Below are 23,086 nucleotides of genomic sequence, written 5' to 3'. Positions count from 1 at the left end.
TGGGCCTCCATAAGACCTCAGCAGTGCCACAGGCTGATTGCCTCCATGCCACGCCGCATTGAAGCAGTCATTTCTGCAAAAGGATTCCCAACCAAGTATTGAGTGCATAACTGTACATGATTATTTGAAGGTTGACGTTTTTTGTATTAAAAACACTTTTCTTTCATTGGTCGGATGAAATATGCTAATTTTGTGAGATAGGAATTTTGGGTTTTCATGAGCTGTATGCCAAAATCATCCGTATTAAGACAATAAAAGACCTGAAATATTTCAGTTAGTGTGCAATGAATCTAAAATATATGAATGTTAAATTTTCATCATTACATTATGGAAAATAATGAACTTCATCACAATATGCTAATATTTTGAGAAGGACCTGTATGTTTCATTCTTGAACTGCAGTCTTCCGGGCTTCACAATATCAGTCAAGGGGTCTCTCTTTGGACAGCCTGCTCAAGAACCTAAGTGCGAACAGCTCAGACTGGTCAATAAACAGAAAAGTTAGATTTTTGTGTGCATCTTTCACTAGGTGGGGTCTGCAAACATAGTGCTGCAACAGAAATCCCCCTTAACAGCATCCTCTCATGCGACTGATAATCTGATGAAAATACTGCTGTTCTTTTCTTCTTCTTCCACAAGAAGACTGAAACTGATTGTGTAGGGATAGAAACCTCCCATATTCTGCAGATTTTGACATAGCATCCTAATGCAGATGTGATACCTATGGTGGCAGGATTCTCGTAGAATGGCAAAGACAGAATCAAAGAAAAACATATGCACTCAGAGCTAAATGTGCAGTGGGGTCATTAGTGAGGTTTTCCAACTTTACCACAAACCAGCCACATTTGAGCAGTCTTGAAAATCCCAGAGACGTCAGAGTAGTCACAGTTTGGTGTGATAGGGGACATTTAATATTTTAAATTTGTACAAAAGCTGAATAAAAAAGAAGTTTCTTCAAATGGTATAGATTACTAACCGAGAGCTTGATGACCTTGTCAAACATGACATCTGGAGGGACGTGGAAATCGAAGACAAAATACTGCAGGGAATAGAGGAACAAAGATTTTCATTAGACGGCAATGCATTTACTCCTGTCTCTAAAATCAAGAGTACAATATAACACTTTTTTTTCAATTTGGCTCCGAGTGGGATTGGGTCAAAGCCCTACTGCGATCCTACGTAGGTGCAGGAATGAATACAGAAAACAGACGGTAGTTCTGAGAGCAGACTGTGATTGTTCATAGACACCTATAGAACTTAAACAAGTATCATAACAGAACTTTTTACTAAGAAACTGAGAGGATTATCTTGTCAGCTTCACAGGAGATGAGTTTGTTTGAAGTAGGGGGGTCAGTATGCAGGTAAAGGTATGCTGAACAGATTCTTGCAAAAATCTTTAGCAACAAGAATGCATAACATACATTTATAGTGAGATGGTGTTAGCTTTTAGTGTTAGAAGATAATGAAGACAAGGAGTGGCCTAAAAAACAATGGGGATGCTGCTTCATATGTTTTGCTATGAACCACAGAAAGCTTAGCACTTAAACTTAAATATAGTGTTAATGTTTGATATATCCCAATCCTGAAGACTTGGTGAAACTGAATATGTCTTTCCAGAAATATTATAGCTCAAAGATTGATTCACACCAACCAGTTTCCCTAATCAATGGGCAATTTGCAATAACATAGTATTACATACAAGCATCAAAAGACGTCCTGATGATGATTTAAATGACAACTTTAACAAAGCCCTTCTGCATTGTCTTGAAATGATATCTGAAAAGTAAACCAGTTAAGGCTTTAAATCCACACATAACCAAGCAATTATCTAAGCAAAATTGTTTAATTCAAGTAAAAAAAATAACAACAAAGCAAAAATGTCCATGAAAAACAAGAGTTGTGATACCACATATCTGTAAAAAGCAAGGGTCAAAGCAATCTGATAGTGAGCACAGAAAGCGTGAAATGTTGTCATCTCAACAAGTTTTTCTCCAAGTGGGAGGATTTTCAGCCAGACTCAAGGAATCGATAACAGACAAACTGCCACTTTCACCCCCTGCAGCGCACAACAAAGAGACTGAGGTCAGGAACATCCTCCTCTACCTCGACTAATTCTTCCCAGATCAAGCAGAGATTCTCTTGCAGCACAGGGGTTTGACTACTCTACACTTCAGCCGGATCAATATGGTGTCTTTATTTTGAGTACAATCTCAACCTGTAAGTTAAACTAATCCCTTGTGCATCTCAGTTTTAGTGTAACATAACGTCAGAATGTTTATATGGACATAAGAGAATGAGCAAACATGTTTTTTCATGAATAACGAGAAACGGGACAATAAACAAGTGCTCACCTCATTATAGTATGGGCAATTGGTGGACTCCTTCATGGATGTATATTTCTTGTCATCTCCGACCTCGACACACACCACGGGGTCCATGTTTAGGCCAATTAGCTGTCGAGCCTCAATGACTGTGATGCTGATCTGATGGGAGAGATTAATTTATCACATCTGACTGCCTAAATAACATTGTTTTTTCTTAACAATCTAATTGATCTCATGTACTTGAATGTATGTCTCATGAAATTCTGCTTTTTCAAGTGAGTCAGATTATTTGGTACAATTCAGTAATTGGAACTAGGTTAATTGGGTTCTAAATGTATCATTGATTGGCTCCACGTCGTTTACAATTCAGTCAAGAGTTTAATACAAATATAGATCAAAACCTTCTGGAGGTATGCAAATACCAGTGATGCTATGTGCTGACAAATCTTTGTGGGTGTTCCTGAACTCTAGTGGTTGGTATGTATCAAAAGTGGTCCAAGGAAACAACAGTGGTGAACTGGGTAATTGGTGGCCAAGACTTGCTGTTGACCTTGGGGAGTGAAGACTGGCTATTGTGATCTCATCACACAGACAGACTACTGTAGCCACACAGATATTAGGGTTTGTTGCATACTGTGGTCCAAAGCTGCTGATCAGTCAGAGTGCCTATGCTAACCCCTGTTCAATGTAGAAAGAAACAGTAGGAACATGAGCATCAGAACTGGGCCCAGGAGCAATGGAAAAAGGTGACCATTGACTTACATTATGTGGATGGCCAAGTGTACAAATACACATGAAACCAAAATTTACTATGGGAGACAACCCAGAAGAAGTAGCATGGAGCTTTGGGTAAAGTACTGGTGAAAAACCTTGTGTCCTGACATCCATGTGGATGTTACTTTGAAACTTACCACCAATCTAACCATTGCTGCACATCTATGAATGTAAACAATTTCCTGGACACTTTAAGAACGACAATGTAATGGTTCTGAAATGATTGGAAACATCAAGTTTGAGGCATTTACTTGGCCAGCAAATTCTGCAGATCTCAATTCAATCAAGCATCTATGGGATGTGTTCGGCAAACAAGTCCAATCAATTAGTGCCCCGTGTGAAAATGGCTAATGCTAAGCTAATTATTTCTAGAGTCTATAATACTGCATAAAACTACAAATGTCTCATATAGCCCTTCTGAAAAATGTCTGTTTAATCTAATTTATATTTTCCTTAGAATGTACCTGAAGCCATACACCAACCTTAACTCCCATTTAATAAACATTCATTTGTGCAGACACAGAGGACAGAAATCCAGAAAAAAACAGAAAATTAACTAGAAAAAACAAGATGGTGCATAGAACACACCTGATAATCAACTGGCCTTCCAGAGCTTGGTTCCATCTTGATATCTGGCTTTGACCTGAAAAAACACATATAAATGAATAATCTTTTCCTTTCTTCCCATTGGTGGATGTATAATTTACACCAAACAGATATACGGTTAGGAAGATTATTGTACTGTGCAGTCAGCATCAATTCCTTAGCCAGAAATAAGCAGAAATGGCAAAAAACAAAAAGGTTTCTAGTTATCACAACATTGGAAGTAGATATACAGTATCTTCCTTTCCTTAGAGACATCTCCTTGTTCATTCACATGCTAAATGACTTGGATACATTTTGCCGAATGTCAAAAGCTTTACTTTAAACAACAAAAAAACAGATATGAAAAACAACTAATGACAAACCATAATTGGTTATTTTTCACAGCCCTGTCTTCAGAGAAACGTCTGTTGGAAATATTCACAAGGAGAAGGCTGCAAAAGCTGCCTTTGAAGTAACATTGCAAAGAATTCCCCTTGTTTTGAGATTTTCCTTTTTCAATTAAGCTGCTTTCTTTTAAAACACCCAATCGCAGATATACTTGCAGTGGTATACTACAAAAGAAGACATGTTTAGTGACTTCTTGCTGTGCATTTATCTGAGCACATGTATGGGACTATTTCAGACCTTTTATTGGAAACGTTAGTTGTGACGGCAGTCACTGAGGCCATAGATATTGTGTCCGGCTCCAGCATTCCAGCAAGACGCATGGCTTTCTTATCCAGATCTTCCATTACCAGGACTGCTGGTTCATCTGCTTACACCATGTAGTGCAATAAAATCATATTAAAACAGAATAATATTTTAAAGAAATTTAAATAAACATTGCTAATAACATTGTTTGTAATAGACAATGTTTTACCTCCTCTCTTATGGTCGTCTTTGGAGCTTTTTGTCTTGCCAAGTTTCATGGCTGAGAAAACTCCTCTCCCTGCTCTGTTGAAGGGAATCAAAGAAAAGCGCAGTCATGAAAGTGATCTGTCACAGCTGATTCATCCTCGAATAAACCTGCTTCATATCACATTCAATCAGTTGGTTGGGAACTTTAAAAAATAAACATAGAAAATGGGAAACAAATCTTTAAAAGTTTCAAAGTAGTTATTTTTTACATCTTTGAAAGTTGGTTGGACATTATAGTCAGGCTACAAAAATTCAGCAGATCAAACAAATACTCCAAACCCTCAATCACTAAACAAGAGTATCCAGTGTCTTCACATTGATATTATCTGGATCATATATCGCTACAGCAACAAAGAGCTTGTGATGTCATTGGGAGGGCGACAAATGAGGGGCTTTAATAATTAAAAATGTGGATGACCATCCAGTTTGCTTCGGATATGGATACATGTCAGGAAATTAATGAACTGTTGTTCCATTTGTTTCCTTCAGGCCTTCTGACTCAAATGTATCAGGGTTGAGCTTTGATACTTTAGACATTCTCCTACGGAAATTCTCAAATTACTACATAGTGTTTTAAAGTATTTTATAATAAACCTAAACTGCATTAAAATTTTATTGAGTAGACATGCTTAAATTCTACAGGCCAGAGAACAGAAGTAAAAATCTCTATTACATATATATATATATATATATATATATATATATATATATATATATATATATGGTGTAATTTAGACAGAAGAGACCATTAATTCAAAATCTACTGTATGTACGCACAAAAGCTGCCAATTAATCAGTTAAAACAGAAAATAAAAAAATAAAACAACAAAACTTTACTCACTAAACAACACTAGTTGTAGACACTCAAATGTCTTAAAGTTTAATATTAGGTTTAAAACATAAAAGTTTAATAAATTCATATATAAAATTTAAGTAACCAAACCCATTTTCTTGTCTCTGTCAAGACAAACTACAAGTAGAAAGGAGGCAAACATTGGTTTTCGTACATACCACATTAAAGGCAACAATGATCCCATTCAACTCCACATACAGGTCAGACCAAAGCAAATCCACCCCAAAGATTCACTTTAAACTAGGTTTCTTTATAGGAATGTGCAAAAAAAGTCTGGTGCAATAGTTAATAGAGACACGGCTGGTAGATGCAGTAACAGTTGCAGATATCTGTGAATGCTGCAGGACTCGGAGGAGGGGGGGAAAGAGCAAAAGATGGGATGGTGGGAGGTGCAAGGAGATGAGGGGATATTGTATTTACCTTTAACAAAGGACTTCTTTAATTCTAAACCAAATGAGCAGAATTTATGACACACTTATACAGTCTACTTCATCCAGTACTTTTACCACAACATACTTATAATTACAGCTGTTTTAACCTATTGAAAGCATTAAATGGCGGTCTATCTTTATATGTTGTATTTTAGCTTTTGATTCTACAAAGTGCTTCAGAATGCATTTATAACTTACCTATTCAGACTATCCAAGCAAAGCTTTTTAAAATTGTGATTTGTCTCTCACATCAATGAGCACTTTGAAGACTACGTGTGGTTTAGTGTTTTGTTTAAGGATACATTAAAATATTGAGAGGACCAAATTCCCCACATTCCAGTCAGTAGATGACTGCCCTTTTGAGAATGCTTAAATGAAAATCACCATCATTCCTAATATGCATTTACACAATAAACTGATTTTAGAAGACTAACAGCTCAATTATCATTAAAAACTTATTTCAAGGTGAATTGTTTTAAGAAAAGTTGTTGACAGCAGATATGGTTGTTTAATGGAAAACTGGACAGTAGCTACTGTTACCTTGAAAGAGTTTTGATATGTCATATGAGATTTATTGGAAGAAGAGATCTAATCCTAATTTTCATGGTGCTCATTTCAGCACATGCACATCATTTAGATGTGTATTTCTCTTCTGCCTTGTTTTTCAGTAGAATTTAAAAGGCATAAGCATCATTGTGCTGTGTAGTTTATTTACATATGGAGAAATATCCCCAAGTTTTACTAACACAGAGTTCAGGGAGAAATTACTTCTGTAAATCTGTCAACATTTGATCGATCTTTGCAGCATGTCTAGAACATCAGAGTAACATCACACAGTCAATGCTGACCTTTTCAGGGGAAAACTGTATTGGAGCAAATAAAGACACCAGAGGTCTACAGCAGACAAAAGAGATTTTAAGTAGACAAACAAAAACCAATACAGCTCTGTTATTTTTGTACTGTAAAGCTAAGTAAGTGTAAATGCAGGAGAAAACATCAAAGATATTAATGTTCAGCAGGAGACGGCGGGGGTAAAAAGAAAAAAAAAAGTTAAAGTTGTCTCTCCTTTTTATTGGCAAAAATCATCCATCTGCATTAAATAAAGAATGATATCAGAACTTCAAAGAAGGAAATGGGCTTGCAAAGGTATATAAAAAATACAGAATCTGGCTTCACATATGAAACATATCTTAGTTTTGACTTTCCGTTTAAGGCTCAGACTCAGCCCTGCCTCACGAGCCCTGTTCATAAACACAGCAGATTCTGTTATTGTAGAAACTTTTCTGTTTGTTCTGTTATAAAATCAGAGTGCCAACACAATAAACTTTAAAGTATTGCAGTTTCCTGTCCAGACTTATTGAATATAATTTCCTCAACAACCCAAAATACATGATAAAGCATCACGATCTTGTTTTTATGATCTTCGTGTTCCACCTCAGCAACAGTGTCTTTCTAAGACCCAATTAAAAGTGTTATAGCAAGGTTATACGCGTGCAACATTTGTAGCATGCAATATTTGTGGATACATGCATTATTTAAAAAAATACACGCTTCACAGATACAATTGGATTTAGAGTTTCACAAAAATCACTTAATTTCCTCAGAGTTGAATGTAAAAAGCCTTTTGAGACACACTAACATTCTTGGCAATATGAGAAACATTGTGACGGCAGCTTGAAGATAAAGCCAACCAGATTTAAAGACATCATATTATTGTGATGCATTTTCTCACCATGCATGTGTAGATTCTCTCCACGTATTCCAATGTCCAGCATCTACAGTTATGTGAGTTACATATGTTTTGGCCTTGTTTTTCTCTGTGTTGCCATGTGAACCTGTCCAGAGCATACTATCTCTCACATGTTGACCACTACACCAGCCCCTTTAGAGGCTGAGCAGAATAAAGAAGTCAAAGAAAACAGATGTATGGATGGATGTTGTGGTGTAATTCCACAAAGCAACAGGGAAACTTGGCAAAGTCAACAGTGACTTCCTCAAATCTATTTAAACTACCCTAAAACCTCAGGTGTTTAGCTTAGTTAATAGTGCTATAATTCCCTCCTAAAGAATAAGAGCATAATGAGTTTCGAATCAGATTTTTTACTTTGTAGTCTTGTGTTTGTTCTGTTTTCTATGTCTGGAGTTTTACAAATTATTACAAATCTCAGAAATCTTACAAATCTTACTAAATGTTCACTCTTTTATTTATAGCTATAACCCTTTCATCCTGTACAGGAAGGAAGGACTTTATCTCAGCAGACATCAAATGAGGATTTTGGGAACCCCGATGAAAAGAACACAATCAAAAACATACAAATTGCATATAAGTTGTTGTGTCCTTGAAAATCCAGAAAGGAGAGAACCCAACTCGCCTTTACCATTTCACAACTGGTCTATACCTGAGTAGATGAAAAGAAAGAAGAAAGATGAGAAAAAAACAGCAGCAATTAATTATTTATTGACATATACTATACACTATGGTCCAGGGCTTTAGCTGAATGGCGCTCAGAGAGATTCCCCTTCACACCTGTTCTCTCTCTCACATGTAGACTGGAAGACAACATTCCAGTTCTTCCAAGTTCTCACTGAAATGAGGCAGATAAACATCAGCTCTACCTGATAACGAAGTTTTAGGATGAAAACACCCATTAATCCAGATCAAATCCTGCTGAATGCTCAGTTGACTTTACTTTTCATCCCAGTCTTAACTGTTTCTCAACTTTTCTCTCTAATAGCTGGATCTCAGCTCATACAGATAAAAGAGACAAATATCACTGTCATTTATTATCCATCTAATATTGACAGATGTTTTTTAGGTGCAGCAGTGTAGGGCTTTCTTAGCTTGTTGGTCCTCTCGTGTGATCCAGCATGTTTTCACTTATACATTTACCTCAATTTGTGGCACACACTTAAACCCTTCTGAAAGTTTAATGTCTGAATAAATAAAAAGTCCTCAGAGTCTTCCTGACCTAGATACTGCAAACAACTATAGAAACAGGGCCGTTCTTTTAAGTACAGGGCCAGATTTTAAGTTAATGAAGGGATTACTGTTTTCTTCCATAGAGCAAATACCAAGTAACATTTTATATGATGCAAAGGAATTGAGAATAACAAAAGGAGATGTGGTAAGAGATAAGCCAAGAGTTCAGGTTATGCATCTGGAATTTAAAAAAAATATGAACCCTTTTAAATTTTTCATTATGCACTGAAAGCTGTCTTGTATTTCTTAATCATTATTGTAACCACTGAGCTGTAACATAAAGCTTTGGTGAATAAAATTAAGATTGCACAAAATTGTTCTTTTCTTTGACAATCGAGGGATTCCACATTTCTTAGCTGTTATTATTTTTAAATATTGTTTTTTTACTCTAGGTTTGATCAGTTTTCAGAGAGGGACTGTGTGAAGTCTTAGTAAAGCAATGTTCTGAATCACTGATCAGTAGATGTTTGCTGACTATGGCTGGCTGTACATGTGAAACATCCCAATTCACAGGTTCTCTTACTGTAGATAAGTTCTGTATGTGTGTCTTTCTGCATGGAGTTTGCATGTTCTCCCCGTGCATGTGTGGGTTCTGACCGGGTACTCCGGCTTCCTCCCACAGTCCAAAGACATGTCTGTTAGGTTAATTGGTCACTCTAAATTGCCCTTAGGTGTATGAATGAGTGTGTGCATGGTTGTTTGTGTGTTGCCCTGCGACGGACTGGCGACCTGTCCAGGGTGTACCCTGCCTCTCGCTCATAGATTGCTGGAGATAGGCACCAGCTTCCCTGCAACCCACTATGGAAAAAGTGGTAGAAAATGACTGACTGACTGAAATATTAGTTAGTTATAATATGTATGCTGTGACTAGTGATGCCACCCCTTACCCAACCAGAGATAGACAGTCTTCTGACGTAGCGTTTTCAGCACGACTCGGCACGGTTGGAACTGCAAGCAAGCAGGTACTAAAAATAGTAACTAATGGAAAACCCTGAAAAGCGAGTAGAGCTGTACCAAAACATGCGGAGTAGGGACTAGTGGAAAAGAGGCATAAATCGGTGAGTCTAAGTAGTTGTCACTTATACAGTAAACATAAAAAAAATATAAAAATATAGTTATAAAGTAAATTACATCTTTGGCTAATCTGACATCAACTGCAACACAACTTACACCAGATGGCCTTGCCATACTTAAGGAAATGTCAAATTAGTCAACACAAGTGTAGCCGCCATAGAGCTGCTGAGTGCTTAACAACCAAGACAAAAATTAAAGTTCCCAACATCTATAATTAGAGTTAATTTCCATGTTTAGTATCTGGAATCATATTTCTGCATGCTTCAGCTGGCTTGTTGTATTTGCGTTGAGATTTTTCCACCGGGAGTCGGTGCATCAGTAAGCTGAACCAATGCTTAGAAGACAACCGAGATAAAAGGGCACAGAACACCTGGACCAAAGCAGTGATGAGGTGATGCATCATCATAATGTAAAACCTGCGCTGTCTTTGAGGACTTGCGCACCGATAAGAGAACAGTTTGTGACACACTCGTAGTAAGTAAAAAAAATAAACTAATCAAGACTGTAAAACAACAGCATTGCACCGACTGACAACTGATTTGATTTTGTACAAATTCAAGATGATTGCTTATGCACTTTGGCTTTATTAAGTATTCTGTTTACTGTTTGGACCACATTTACTCCAATGTGGACCACAGTTTCAAACCACAGCATTTTCAGAATTTCATGTCTGGAGGTCAAATGACAGCTTAACCTTAAAATCCGTTCCCTTTATGTCTAACACATGTGTTTCTCTGCAGGCACTATTCACCACTCCTGCTTCCCCAGCAGTAAAATCACACATGAGGGGATTTATTAGCTAGTAAAAACCAAACTCTTGCTAAGCTGGCTTATTGTGGTGTTGCCCATAGCACAAGATGCTTTATGGGTGCTACCATAAATCATCCTGCAGGGACGGACACAACGCTGGAGGTGGAGATGGAAGAGGGCTGGTGGAAGGAGTGGAACGGTCAGCTACAGGTCCTTCTCAAAATATTAGCATATTGTGATAAAGTTCATTATTTTCCATAATGTAATGATGAAAATTTAACATTCATATATTTTAGATTCATTGCACACTAACTGAAATATTTCAGGTCTTTTATTGTCTTAATACGGATGATTTTGGCGTACAGCTCATGAAAACCCAAAATTCCTATCTCACAAAATTAGCATATCATTAAAAGGGTCTCTAAACGAGCTATGAACCTAATAATCTGAATCAACAAGTTAACTCTAAACACCTGCAAAAGATTCCTGAGGCCTTTAAAACTCCCAGCCTGGTTCATCACTCAAAACCCCAATCATGGGTAAGACTGCTGACCTGACTGCTGTCCAGAAGGCCACTATTGACACCCTCAAGCAAGAGGGTAAGACACAGAAAGAAATTTCTGAACAAATAGGCTGTTCCCAGAGTGCTGTATCAAGGCACCTCAGTGGGAAGTCTGTGGGAAGGAAAACGTGTGGCAGAAAACGCTGCACAACGAGAAGAGGTGACCGGACCCTGAGGAAGATTGTGGAGAAGGGCCGATTCCAGACTTTGGGGGACCTGCGGAAGCAGTGGACTGAGTCTGGAGTAGAAACATCCAGAGCCACCGTGCACAGGCGTGTGCAGGAAATGGGCTACAGGTGCCGCATTCCCCAGGTCAAGCCACTTTTGAACCAGAAACAGCGGCAGAAGCGCCTGACCTGGGCTACAGAGAAGCAGCACTGGACTGTTGCTCAGTGGTCCAAAGTACTTTTTTCGGATGAAAGCAAATTCTGCATGTCATTCGGAAATCAAGGTGCCAGAGTCTGGAGGAAGACTGGGGAGAAGGAAATGCCAAAATGCCAGAAGTCCAGTGTCAAGTACCCACAGTCAGTGATGGTCTGGGGTGCCGTGTCAGCTGCTGGTGTTGGTCCACTGTGTTTTATCAAGGGCAGGGTCAATGCAGCTAGCTATCAGGAGATTTTGGAGCACTTTATGCTTCCATCTGCTGAAAAGCTTTATGGAGATGAAGATTTCATTTTTCAGCACGACCTGGCACCTGCTCACAGTGCCACAACCACAGGTAAATGGTTTACTGACCATGGTATCACTGTGCTCAATTGGCCTGCCAACTCTCCTGACCTGAACCCCATAGAGAATCTGTGGGATATTGTAAAGAGAACGTTGAGAGACTCAAGACCCAACACTCTGGATGAGCTAAAGGCCGCTATCGAAGCATCCTGGGCCTCCATAAGACCTCAGCAGTGCCACAGGCTGATTGCCTCCATGCCACGCCGCATTGAAGCAGTCATTTCTGCCAAAGGATTCCCGACCAAGTATTGAGTGCATAACTGTACATGATTATTTGAAGGTTGACGTTTTTTGTATTAAAAACACTTTTCTTTTATTGGTCGGATGAAATATGCTAATTTTGTGAGATAGGAATTTTGGGTTTTCATGAGCTGTATGCCAAAATCATCTGTATTAAAACAATAAAAGACCTGAAATATTTCAGTTAGTGTGCAATGAATCTAAAATATATGAATGTTAAATTTTCATCATGACATTATGGAAAATAATGAACTTTATCACAATATGCTAATATTTTGAGAAGGACCTGTATATTAATAGGAATGAGGAAAATTAAGTTCTACTTATAAAGCCATTTGTCTCTAATGCAATACCACAGTGCAAATATGATTTGATGGCTGAAATAAAAAAATAATGAGCAAACAATTCTCTGAGAAATGTAGATGACCTTTGTGTTGCAGCTGATAGAACAGAAAAAGTTATCCGTGGGTGAAGATGCATTTTTGTTCTAATTAGTGATTACTAACTGACTTCCAGGTCTACCTCTAATATGCTCTAAAATGTAAAATGTAAATGTAAAAATCCATTAAAATTACAAAAACAATTATTATAATTTCATTTAATACATAAATGTTATACCTCATTTACTGAAGCTGGTACCAGTCTTAAAAAACTGTCTATATGGAGGCCCTTAAATAATTCACCCTTTCAACATGTTTCTTTGTAGCTCAGTTTTAAAGATGAAATGAGACACTTGACTCCACGCTCGGACACTTGGAGAGTGATGTTACTGCAAATTGTTCTGTTCACAAACATTATCCAAATGCTTAAAGAGAGCATCCAGTATCAAACACGACATTTTACAATTCTCGACTCAGAGCAACTCCGACCAGATATCAGCAAACTGTTAGAAACACAACATATTATTTTGTAGTTGAGAATAATGGGTAAACAAAATCTCACCAATGTAGGAGTTGTGTTCAACTAACCTAATATATTAAAAAATCAAAGCACAGAAGAGCATGCTCTACACTGGTTAGGACTGCAGTGTGGCTAAGTCTCCAGTCATATTTACATTGTAAAGTTTCTTTTTGGCTCCCAGATTTTCAATGTACAATCTTCTAGAGTAATTTCAGTCAAAGTTGCATACACAGGCTAATTTATTAAAAAATAACTGTTTACTTCTACTGAGTTGAATAACATTCATGGTGCATTCCGTGACGAATATAAAAGAGGTGAAATTTTGGTCAAAGAAAAAATAGGAGTCAGATTTTAGTGATAGCGAAACACAAAAGCTGATTCAATATTACTATCGCTTTTCGTAATTGAAGTTACAGCAAAATGTTTGAATACACTCACCATGCATAGCAATTTGATATTAGTTATGTTTTTCAGCTGTTCTTTCTACAAACGATAAGACATCGTGCAACTTTGATGAATTTCCAAAACAAGGACAATGTGTACAAGTTTGAACTTTTGTAGATTTTCTCTCACTCAAACATGGTCAGATATACACATAAGACCAATCCTAATGTTTGGTTTCATGTCCCTTAGCAAACTACATCTTGAATGAATGCTCTTTGTTGCCAATACATTTCTATATTTCCTGCACCCAGATATGTCCAAGTTTCAACCACCCAGCTGTTAATCTGAGGTTAAACAAAACATTTGGCCTTAATTATTCCATCCTTTGAGAAATGCACCAATATGGCTGACAATGAAAGGGCCTAATGGCATGATATTGCCACCACCATGTTTGACAGTTGGGAGAGTGTTTTTAGGTTTGAATGCCTCACCTTGGCTCATCCAAACAATCTTTTTGTCGCTTTGGCTAAATAGCTCAACATAGCTCACTGCAACTTTTCTCAAAAATACATTTTGCTTGTATATGTAGGTGCAGCTTTATTGGGGACATATCATGCTTTTAAATTTTTCCTTTCACACTTAAATCATTCAGTTGTGGTCTATATAATGTGGAACTGCAATGATTTGGCCTCAATTCCTTGTTATTGTAGGTCCACAGGCTCCTCTTTTACCCCTGTACTGAGGTGCATTTGAGAGCAACTCGTTTAGATGCTGTCTCTTTAAATGCTGTTGAGGTGCTTCACAACCTGCCCCCCTCGAGGTCAAGGAGCGCTGCGCTGTAACCTGTTTGGCCATTTTTGTAGTTTGATGAAAATGATCTAGCAGCGCAGAAACAAGACAAAAATGACAAAATTAATGTAAAACTGTTTATGTAATAATACTATTCAAAACAGGCAGTACGGTTCTGTCCTCAAGAAGCTAAAAGCAGCACACAGCACTAACATAAGCAGAAGGCACGATGTTGCTGCTTTCAAAACATTGGCCAGGACGTCATATCAACACACAATAAATTCATGTCTAAAATAAAGTTTGTTGTCATTTTAGCGTTATTTTCTTTCTGGATACTGGAGGAGGTTGCTGAAGGCACTGGTCATTGAAGTAGGGAATATAAGAATTTTCCCACTGTTGTGGGAACATTTAACTAAAACTAAAATTTAACCAGGCACTTCGAAGAAGTTATGATGCTAGGGGATGTTGTAATGAATTGGTCTAATGAATTGTGTGGGTTAATACACCCAACAACTCAACCGAACCTATCCTCTTTCAGCGTAAGTATACTTGAACTTGGACTGCAAAATTGCAGCGAGAACAAAAAATGGCAGATACACGGTTATGGTGGATAAATGAAATTGTTCCCTTTGCGTTTAGTTTAAAGGTGTCGCTTTGAAGCAGGGACTTCCTTCTTGGTTGGCTTCCTCATTGCATGAAGTCGTAAACATAGCTTCACTACGACACTTCCAGTTCATGACGTGCAGTTCATTGCAACCAGTTTCTTTTTATCCGAAGGGGAACGTTTCTGTTAGATGAGGGAAACCTGGACGAAACTGGGTGTTTTATCACCACAATGATCCCAAACACACACAAAAATATATGGTATATTTGAGCCTGTGTGTGTAATTGTCAATCTAAGTGAATTAGAGAAAACCTTATAATAAATTCAAACATGTTAACCACATTCTTGTTGTATCATAATTTCACCCTGAAAGAAAGAATGGTTAAAAAGCATCATTAGAAGCCCAAACTAAACAGATTCATGTCAATGGGGAGTGCATGCATACTTTTCACTGAAACTGTGTAGTCATTTAAAATATTTAGCACTTAATAAACTCACAAAAACCAAAAAACAACCTAGACTTTGATTTACAGTGAATGCAGCCTGATATATGCTAAAAAGCACAGCAGGGAAAACAACAAATATGTACAGGTTCTTCTCAAAATATTAGCATATTGTGATAAAGTTCATTATTTTCCATAATGTCATGATGAAAATTTAACATTCATATATTTTAGATTCATTGCACACTAACTGAAATATTTCAGGTCTTTAATTGTCTTAATATGGATGATTTTGGCATACAGCTCATGAAAACCCAAAATTCCTATCTCACAAAATTAGCATATCATTAAAAGGGTCTCTAAACGAGCTATGAACCTAATCATCTGAATCAACGAGTTAACTCTAAACACCTGCAAAAGATTCCTGAGGCCTTTAAAACTCCCAGCCTGGTTCATCACTCAAAACCCCAATCATGGGTAAGACTGCCGACCTGACTGCTGTCCAGAAGGCCACTATTGACACCCTCAAGCAAGAGGGTAAGACACAGAAAGAAATTTCTGAACGAATAGGCTGTTCCCAGAGTGCTGTATCAAGGCACCTCAGTGGGAAGTCTGTGGGAAGGAAAAAGTGTGGCAGAAAACGCTGCACAACAAGAAGAGGTGACCGGACCCTGAGGAAGATTGTGGAGAAGGGCCGATTCCAGACCTTGGGGGACCTGCGGAAGCAGTGGACTGAGTCTGGAGTAGAAACATCCAGAGCCACCGTGCACAGGCGTGTGCAGGAAATGGGCTACAGGTGCCGCATTTCCCAGGTCAAGCCACTTTTGAACCAGAAACAGCAACAGAACGCCTGACCTGGGCTACCGAGAAGCAGCACTGGAGTGTTGCTCAGTGGTCCAAAGTACTTTTTTCGGATGAAAGCAAATTCTGCATGTCATTCGGAAATCAAGGTGCCAGAGTCTGGAGGAAGACTGGGGAGAAGGAAATGCCAAAATGCCAGAAGTCCAATGTCAAGTACCCACAGTCAGTGATGGTCTGGGGTGCCGTGTCAGCTGCTGGTGTTGGTCCACTGTGTTTTATCAAGGTCAGGGTCAATGCAGCTAGCTATCAGGAGATTTTGGAGCACTTCATGCTTCCATCTGCTGAAAAGCTTTATGGAGATGAAGATTTCATTTTTCAGCACGACCTGGCACCTGCTCACAGTGCCAAAACCACTGGTAAATGGTTTACTGACCATGGTATCACTGTGCTCAATTGGCCTGCCAACTCTCCTGACCTGAACCCCATAGAGAATCTGTGGGATATTGTGAAGAGAACGTTGAGAGACTCAAGACCCAACACTCTGGATGAGCTAAAGGCCGCTATCGAAGCATCCTGGGCCTCCATAAGACCTCATCATTGTCACAGGCTGATTGCCTCCATGCCACGCCGCATTGAAGCAGTCATTTCTGCAAAAGGATTCCCAACCAAGTATTGAGTGCATAACTGTACATGATTATTTGAAGGTTGACGTTTTTTGTATTAAAAACACTTTTCTTTTATTGGTCGGATGAAATATGCTAATTTTGTGAGATAGGAATTTTGGGTTTTCATGAGCTGTATGCCAAAATCATCCGTATTAAGACAATAAAAGACCTGAAATATTTCAGTTAGTGTGCAATGAATCTAAAATATATGAATGTTAAATTTTCATCATGACATTATGGAAAATAATTAACTTTATCACTATATGCTAATATTTTGAGAAGGACCTGTATATATACCGGGGTTGGACAATGAAACTGAAACACCTGGTTTTAGACCACAATAATTTATTAGTATGTTGTAGGGCCTCCTTTTGCGGCCAATACAGCGTCAATTCATCTTGGGAATGACATATACAAGTCCTGCACAGTGGTCAGAGGGATTTTAAGCCATTCTTCTTGCAGGATAGTGGCCAGGTCACTATGTGATACTGGTGGAGGAAAACGTTTCCTGACTCGCTCCTCCAAAACACCCCAAAGTGGCTCAATAATATTTAGATCTGGTGACTGTGCAGGCCATGGGAGATGTTCAACTTCACTTTCATGTTCATCAAAGCAATCTTTCACCAGTCTTGCTGTGTGTATTGGTGCTTTGTCATCCTGATACACGGCACCGCCTTCAGGATACAATATTTGAATCATTGGATGCACATGGTCCTCAAGAATGGTTCGGTAGACCTTGGCAGTGATGCGCCCATCTAGCACAAGTATTGGCCCAAGGGAATGCCATGATATGGCAGCCCAAACCATCACTGATCCACCCCCATGCTTCACTCTGGGCATGCAACAGTCTGGGTGGTACGCTTCTTTGGGGCTTCTCCACACCGTAACTCTCCCGGATGTGGGGAAAACAGTAAAGGTGGACTCATCAGAGAACAATACATGTTTCACATTGTTCACAGCCCAAGATTTGTGCTCCTTGCACCATTGAAACCGACGTTTGGCATTGGCATGAGTGACCAAAGGTTTTGGCTATAGCAGCCCGGCCGTGTATATTGACCCTGTGGAGCAGTTCTGTTGGAAACAGGAGAGTTGAGGTGCACATTTAATTCTGCCGTGATTTGGGCAGCCGTGGTTTTATGTTTTTTGGATACAATCCGGGTTAGCACCCGAACATCCCTTTCAGACAGCTTCCTCTTGCGTCCACAGATAATCCTGTTGGATGTGGTTCGTCCTTCTTTGTGGTATGCTGACATTACCCTGGATACCGTGGCTCTTGATACATCACAAAGACTTGCTGTCTTGGTCACAGATGCGCCAGCAAGACGTGCACCAACAATTTGTCCTCTTTTGAACTCTGGTATGTCACCCATAATGTTGTGTGCATTTCAATATTTTGAGCAAAACTGTGTTCTTCCCCTGCTAATTGAACCTTCACACTCTGTTCTTACTGGTGCAATGTGCAATCAATGAAGACTGGCTACCAGGCTGGTCCAATTTAGCCATGAAACCTCCCACACTAAAATGGCAGGTGTTTCATATATATATATATATATATATATATATATATATATAGAGAGAGAGAGAGAGAGAGAGAGAGAGATACAAATATTTAAAACATGTCCTCTGAGATGACACTGGTAAGAAATATTTCCAGGAAATGATCAAATAAACAAGGCAACTCACTTTACGCTTAGAAAAAAACAGCAGCTGAGTGTATAAGTATATAAGATATAACTTGAGGCTAACTACTCAAAGTTCTCTATTTTTTCTACCGTTTCCCCTTCTCCCTGGAGAAACAAGAGAGTCTTTCCAAGTTATCATGTCCTCCACACTCACACCTCATAACCAGAATAAAGACAATAAGAGCTGGCTATGTCAGAATCGATGAGACAGTGAAATAGTTTTAAAAAAGTTTTATTCTGAAAATACCTCAAGCAGAGAAAAAATGCACAGTTGATAATTAGGGATGGAAAAGGTATGAAAGCAGTAAGGTAATTAAAATAAGAGATTAGCACTGGATTTGTTGACTGGATGTTTCTCTTTTTTCTTATTCTCTTACAATATTAATTGAACATTCAGTTACATTTCTCAGGACAAAAACTACTACATCACCCAAACTGACTGACAGCTCTTTGCAACAAGCAACATAGGAGCAGAGCTTGTATTTGATGCATCATTAATAAGATCACATGTGCTGAATAGAAATTTAGGCTTCATTCAGGAGATTTCTTACCACTGTCCTTGAACCATTTTTAAGTAATCTTTAAAGTCTTACTTTTTAGGTTATACAGGAGCCTTGGGATGGTCTTTAACTTTACTTCTACTATTTTAAGACTGCGAATCTGTTTATTTTATTTTATGCTATAAAGTAGTGCATTCTAGTTGTGTCGTGTTCGTGAACAAGAAGAAATACATGTGCATGATGGCATTTAGACGTGAATCAAATAACTTTTTCCAAGCGCCTGTTCAATCTGTAGCATAATGACGTGTTTATGGGTCTGGCTGAGCAGATAGTCTCGGTTAAAATCAATACCGCCTACAGATGGTTTCATGTACTATTCAGCAAAAGCACGAGAGTTAACTGCCCATGCCTCTACTGACTGTGGGCAAAATCCAAAGAGAAAAATGGGGAGGAAAAAAGACATGAAAAACAGAAGTGAATACATTTTTGCAGTTAAAAAAAGGATTTACAGACTTGCACACACTTGCATTGCTGTCATTTATTGTGAAAGTAGAAATAAAACCATTGTGACTTCAACAAAAAGATTTTACAAAATGTTTCCACAATTTCTTATCCTGCTTCTTTCATTCAGTTTTGCATCTATTTGTTTGTTTATGTTAGTTTTTTTGTATTTGGTTATAATTATTATTATCACCAATATTTTTTTGCTCAAATTTTATGGTTATTCTGCCACCCTTTGATTTCTGGATGTACAGATTAAACAAGATATTTCCATATGATGTATAAAAAGAAATAATTTTTTCTCACTGTCTGACATTACATTAAATAAAGTTAGGTCAGTTACAATTAAAAACATATTTTCTATTTGACAAATCCAGAATAATAATAAAACATTTTATTACTTTCATAAAATTTTAAAGTTTACATTAACTTCCTTAATATTAGTATTACATTTTTAACTGTATGACTTGAGTCAAACATTTCCTTCGAATTATGGCCAATTTCTCCTGACAGAACAGGCATTAATAAGTCAGAGTTGTAGCCTGTTCACCCATACCTTTTCACCAGCACATATTCAGTGATGAACACAAATATCCAGTGGGACTGAGACCTGGGCTTTGTTATGACCACTCCAAAACATTGATTTTTTTTTGTCCTTAAGCCACTTTGTATCCTTAGGGTTATTGTCAATTTGGACAACCTGTTTGCTGCCAGACTTTAACTTAGTGGTTGTTGTTTTGCTGCATCAATATTTCATCATAATACTCTAAATACTAAATGGAATTATGGTCATTATTGCCAAACAGTTTTAGTTTCATCAAAGCACAGGACATGTCTCCAAGATTTAAGGTATTCTGTCTCTGAGTTCCATGTAAACTGTAATAGCTTCTTCCCTACATGCTGGCCTTATAGCCTATGTTAGTACAGCTCATTTCACTGTAGATAATGACACTCTACCAGGTATAGCCCGCATTTTCACATGGTCTTTTGCTTTTGTTGATATGCACACTTTCTAATAAAACATGATCATGTCTGGTATCCCATCTCAATCCTGTAAATTATGAGGGCTTGACATTCCTATTGTGTTTATACTTGCATAAAATAGTTTGCTTTGAGAAATGTAAAACCTGCAGGCATCTAGAAAGTGTCCCAAAGTATGAACCGGGCTTGTGGAAGTCCACCGTTCTCTTCCTGGTTCCTTTAGAATTTTCCGCAATGTGACACAAGAAAGTAGTACATTTAGGACTTGCCTTAACGGACATTAAAAGGTATGCTGCAAATTAACTAAATGCTGTGAATCAGAAGGACATTATCTGGGCTTTCTAAAATTGTTTAAAGGCATAATAATCTTAGAGTATGTAACTGTTTGACTTTAAAGAAATATATAAAACATTTTGAAAAGATTCTTTTTGTTATTATTGATGAAGACATTATAATCAAAATTAAAAAACCTTCAGTTTCACCTAATGTAAACAAGGGTTCATGCAATTATGCCTCCAACCAACTCACTAAGAAAATACTCTACAGGATTGGCTTTAACTTGTGTGGTGCTGATTTTAATTTAAATGCACACAAGCATTTAATGCTTGCCTTCACTTGAACTGCCCAAGCTTTATGCCTAAAGTTACTGTGTGATGTCAGATTTATCCAAATCTATCTGCAATGCATATTTGGAATTAAAGTAATATATAAATATATATATATATATATATATATATATATATATATTTACAACCATTCTGTGACTCTTAACCATGATTTATTTCATTTCTGTCTCTGTAGTATTGCAGAAGCAAACTTTCCGAATGGTTTAAATGGATAATTAAAATAATAAATCTTGTTGTTGTGCAGCCAGACAATTATAGATCAACTTTAAACCAACATTTCTTCCTATTCAATAAAGTAATTCAGTTGTTATTTAGGGTAATGTTTAACTCACTTCCTGAAGGTTGGTATGGACCCCTGCAAGGACCTTCCAGGGGATGTCCTTGACCCGTGGCTCTGTCCGGAAAGCAAGCTGTCTGTTTCAAAGGAAAACATCCCATCACGGTCATCAGGAACATCCAAGAATTCTCCATCGCTCCACATTCCCATTGTGCCATCCATTTGCTGGTATTTGATATCTATGGTGACGCTTGTCTGAAAATGAAAAAGGGAGAGATTAAAACACAGAGGCTAAATGATGACATACAATTTAGCTTTAAAGCTGCCATGTGCTACATATGTCATCACTTTTATGAATAAGTGGTATGAAAGGTGTTGTCCTTTCAGAGCTAATAGCTAAGTCCCTGGTTTTAGGGTTAGTTTGGATTGAGGCGTCCAATGTTTCTCTCCTTTACTGATCTTTGGTTTCTTCGCTATTTTGTTGATATTGGCCCAGCATCCCATCTCCTCTTGCTTTGTTGTGAGGATTATTTTTATTAAACTAGAGCACAATTGTTGCAGCTGGGCTGATTTTCATATGTTATGTGTCTTTTGAGACATTTTCACCATATGAATTGGAAGATATTGTTCATCCGGTATCTGAACCTTGGACCTTTTGCCTCAGGCTTGGATCAAATTTTATAAATCTTCTTCCATCCAAAACAACAGAAAATGTTAAACCACATTGTTCTTCTCTCAGATTTAATACAAATATAGTTACTGCAATAGCAATAACTTTTAGCTCTACTGATTAAAATACTGTGCATATAATACCATGAATCTTTCGACTGGGGAAACTTTTTTAAATAACTTGAACCTTATTTAAATACGTTTTAGGTCATAAATAATAAAAATCATATAGTTCTTGTCACTTTGAGCATACAGCTATATTAACATATGTCTGACACGCCTGACAAGTGCAATGCAATAATTTAGTCTCTTACAACCCTATTATGGGTAAAAACTCAACCAAGTGCTAGTAATGTTGTCTAATAACTACATCATTCACTCATTGTTAAGGCTAACTACCCACTATGCCCTGAAAAAGTTCTCAAAACCAGTCAGATTGTGAGGATATCTGTCATTCACAGCCCTCTTTGTCTAGACTTTGTCTGTGCCATTGCACAAGTTTAATTTGCCTCTCACTATCTCTTTTTCTTTATTTTCCTGCATGCCGGGAGTCCTTTTGTTTGCTAAATTGTTACAATATCCACATTTTAATTAGATATTCTGCAAACAAGCCAATATTTTGTCCTCTTTCCCACCAAAACATCAAATATTCTCTAATATCTCCTCAGGACATTTTGCAAACACTTTGTTCAATTGTACATTTTTATGTGTATAGATAGGATGTATTGTAAACATAACTGTGATCTCATCAAGCAGGAGTGAACAATAGGTAAGAGATAACCATGGTTACAAATTTCAAACTTGGAACTCAAGTTTGAAATGGGAACAGACAACCCACAATACTCATTCTTGAAAACTTTAACAAGTTTCTGCCCAAATATGACATGGAATTTTCTTTGCTATACTTAAGGGGAAAAAAAATTAAAGCGGAAGACGACGAGTACTTAAGGGAAAAGTCAGATCTTGTGTGTAAAAGTGTATCATATGAAAGAAAGATGAATCTACTGAAGACCTTTTTAATTACAAAGCTAACCTTGATAATCTCAG

The 23,086-nt window shown here is 37.7% G+C and overlaps 1 protein-coding gene across 11 annotated transcripts in view; it reads right to left on the bottom strand.

Moving 5' to 3' along the window:
- The window catches only part of otofa (otoferlin a), a 116,941-nt gene that overhangs the window by 33,114 nt on the left and 60,741 nt on the right, over positions 1–23,086 (bottom strand). For all 11 annotated transcript variants that reach the window (XM_047388526.1, XM_047388524.1, XM_047388527.1 and 8 more), the window contains exons 5-10: positions 21,426–21,625; positions 4,564–4,637; positions 4,329–4,455; positions 3,687–3,741; positions 2,352–2,483; positions 977–1,039 (exon numbers count right to left, since the gene is read on the bottom strand). In XM_047388526.1, coding sequence (XP_047244482.1) covers positions 977–1,039; positions 2,352–2,483; positions 3,687–3,741; positions 4,329–4,455; positions 4,564–4,637; positions 21,426–21,625 — 651 coding nt within the window. The remainder of the gene's footprint in view (positions 1–976; positions 1,040–2,351; positions 2,484–3,686; positions 3,742–4,328; positions 4,456–4,563; positions 4,638–21,425; positions 21,626–23,086) is intronic.

Source organism: Girardinichthys multiradiatus, chromosome 15, assembly GCF_021462225.1.
Source record: "Girardinichthys multiradiatus isolate DD_20200921_A chromosome 15, DD_fGirMul_XY1, whole genome shotgun sequence".
Taxonomy (NCBI): Eukaryota; Metazoa; Chordata; class Actinopteri; order Cyprinodontiformes; family Goodeidae; genus Girardinichthys; species Girardinichthys multiradiatus.
The sequence above is the reverse complement of the archived record's forward strand: the minus strand, read 5'-3'. Positions and strand labels throughout refer to the sequence as shown.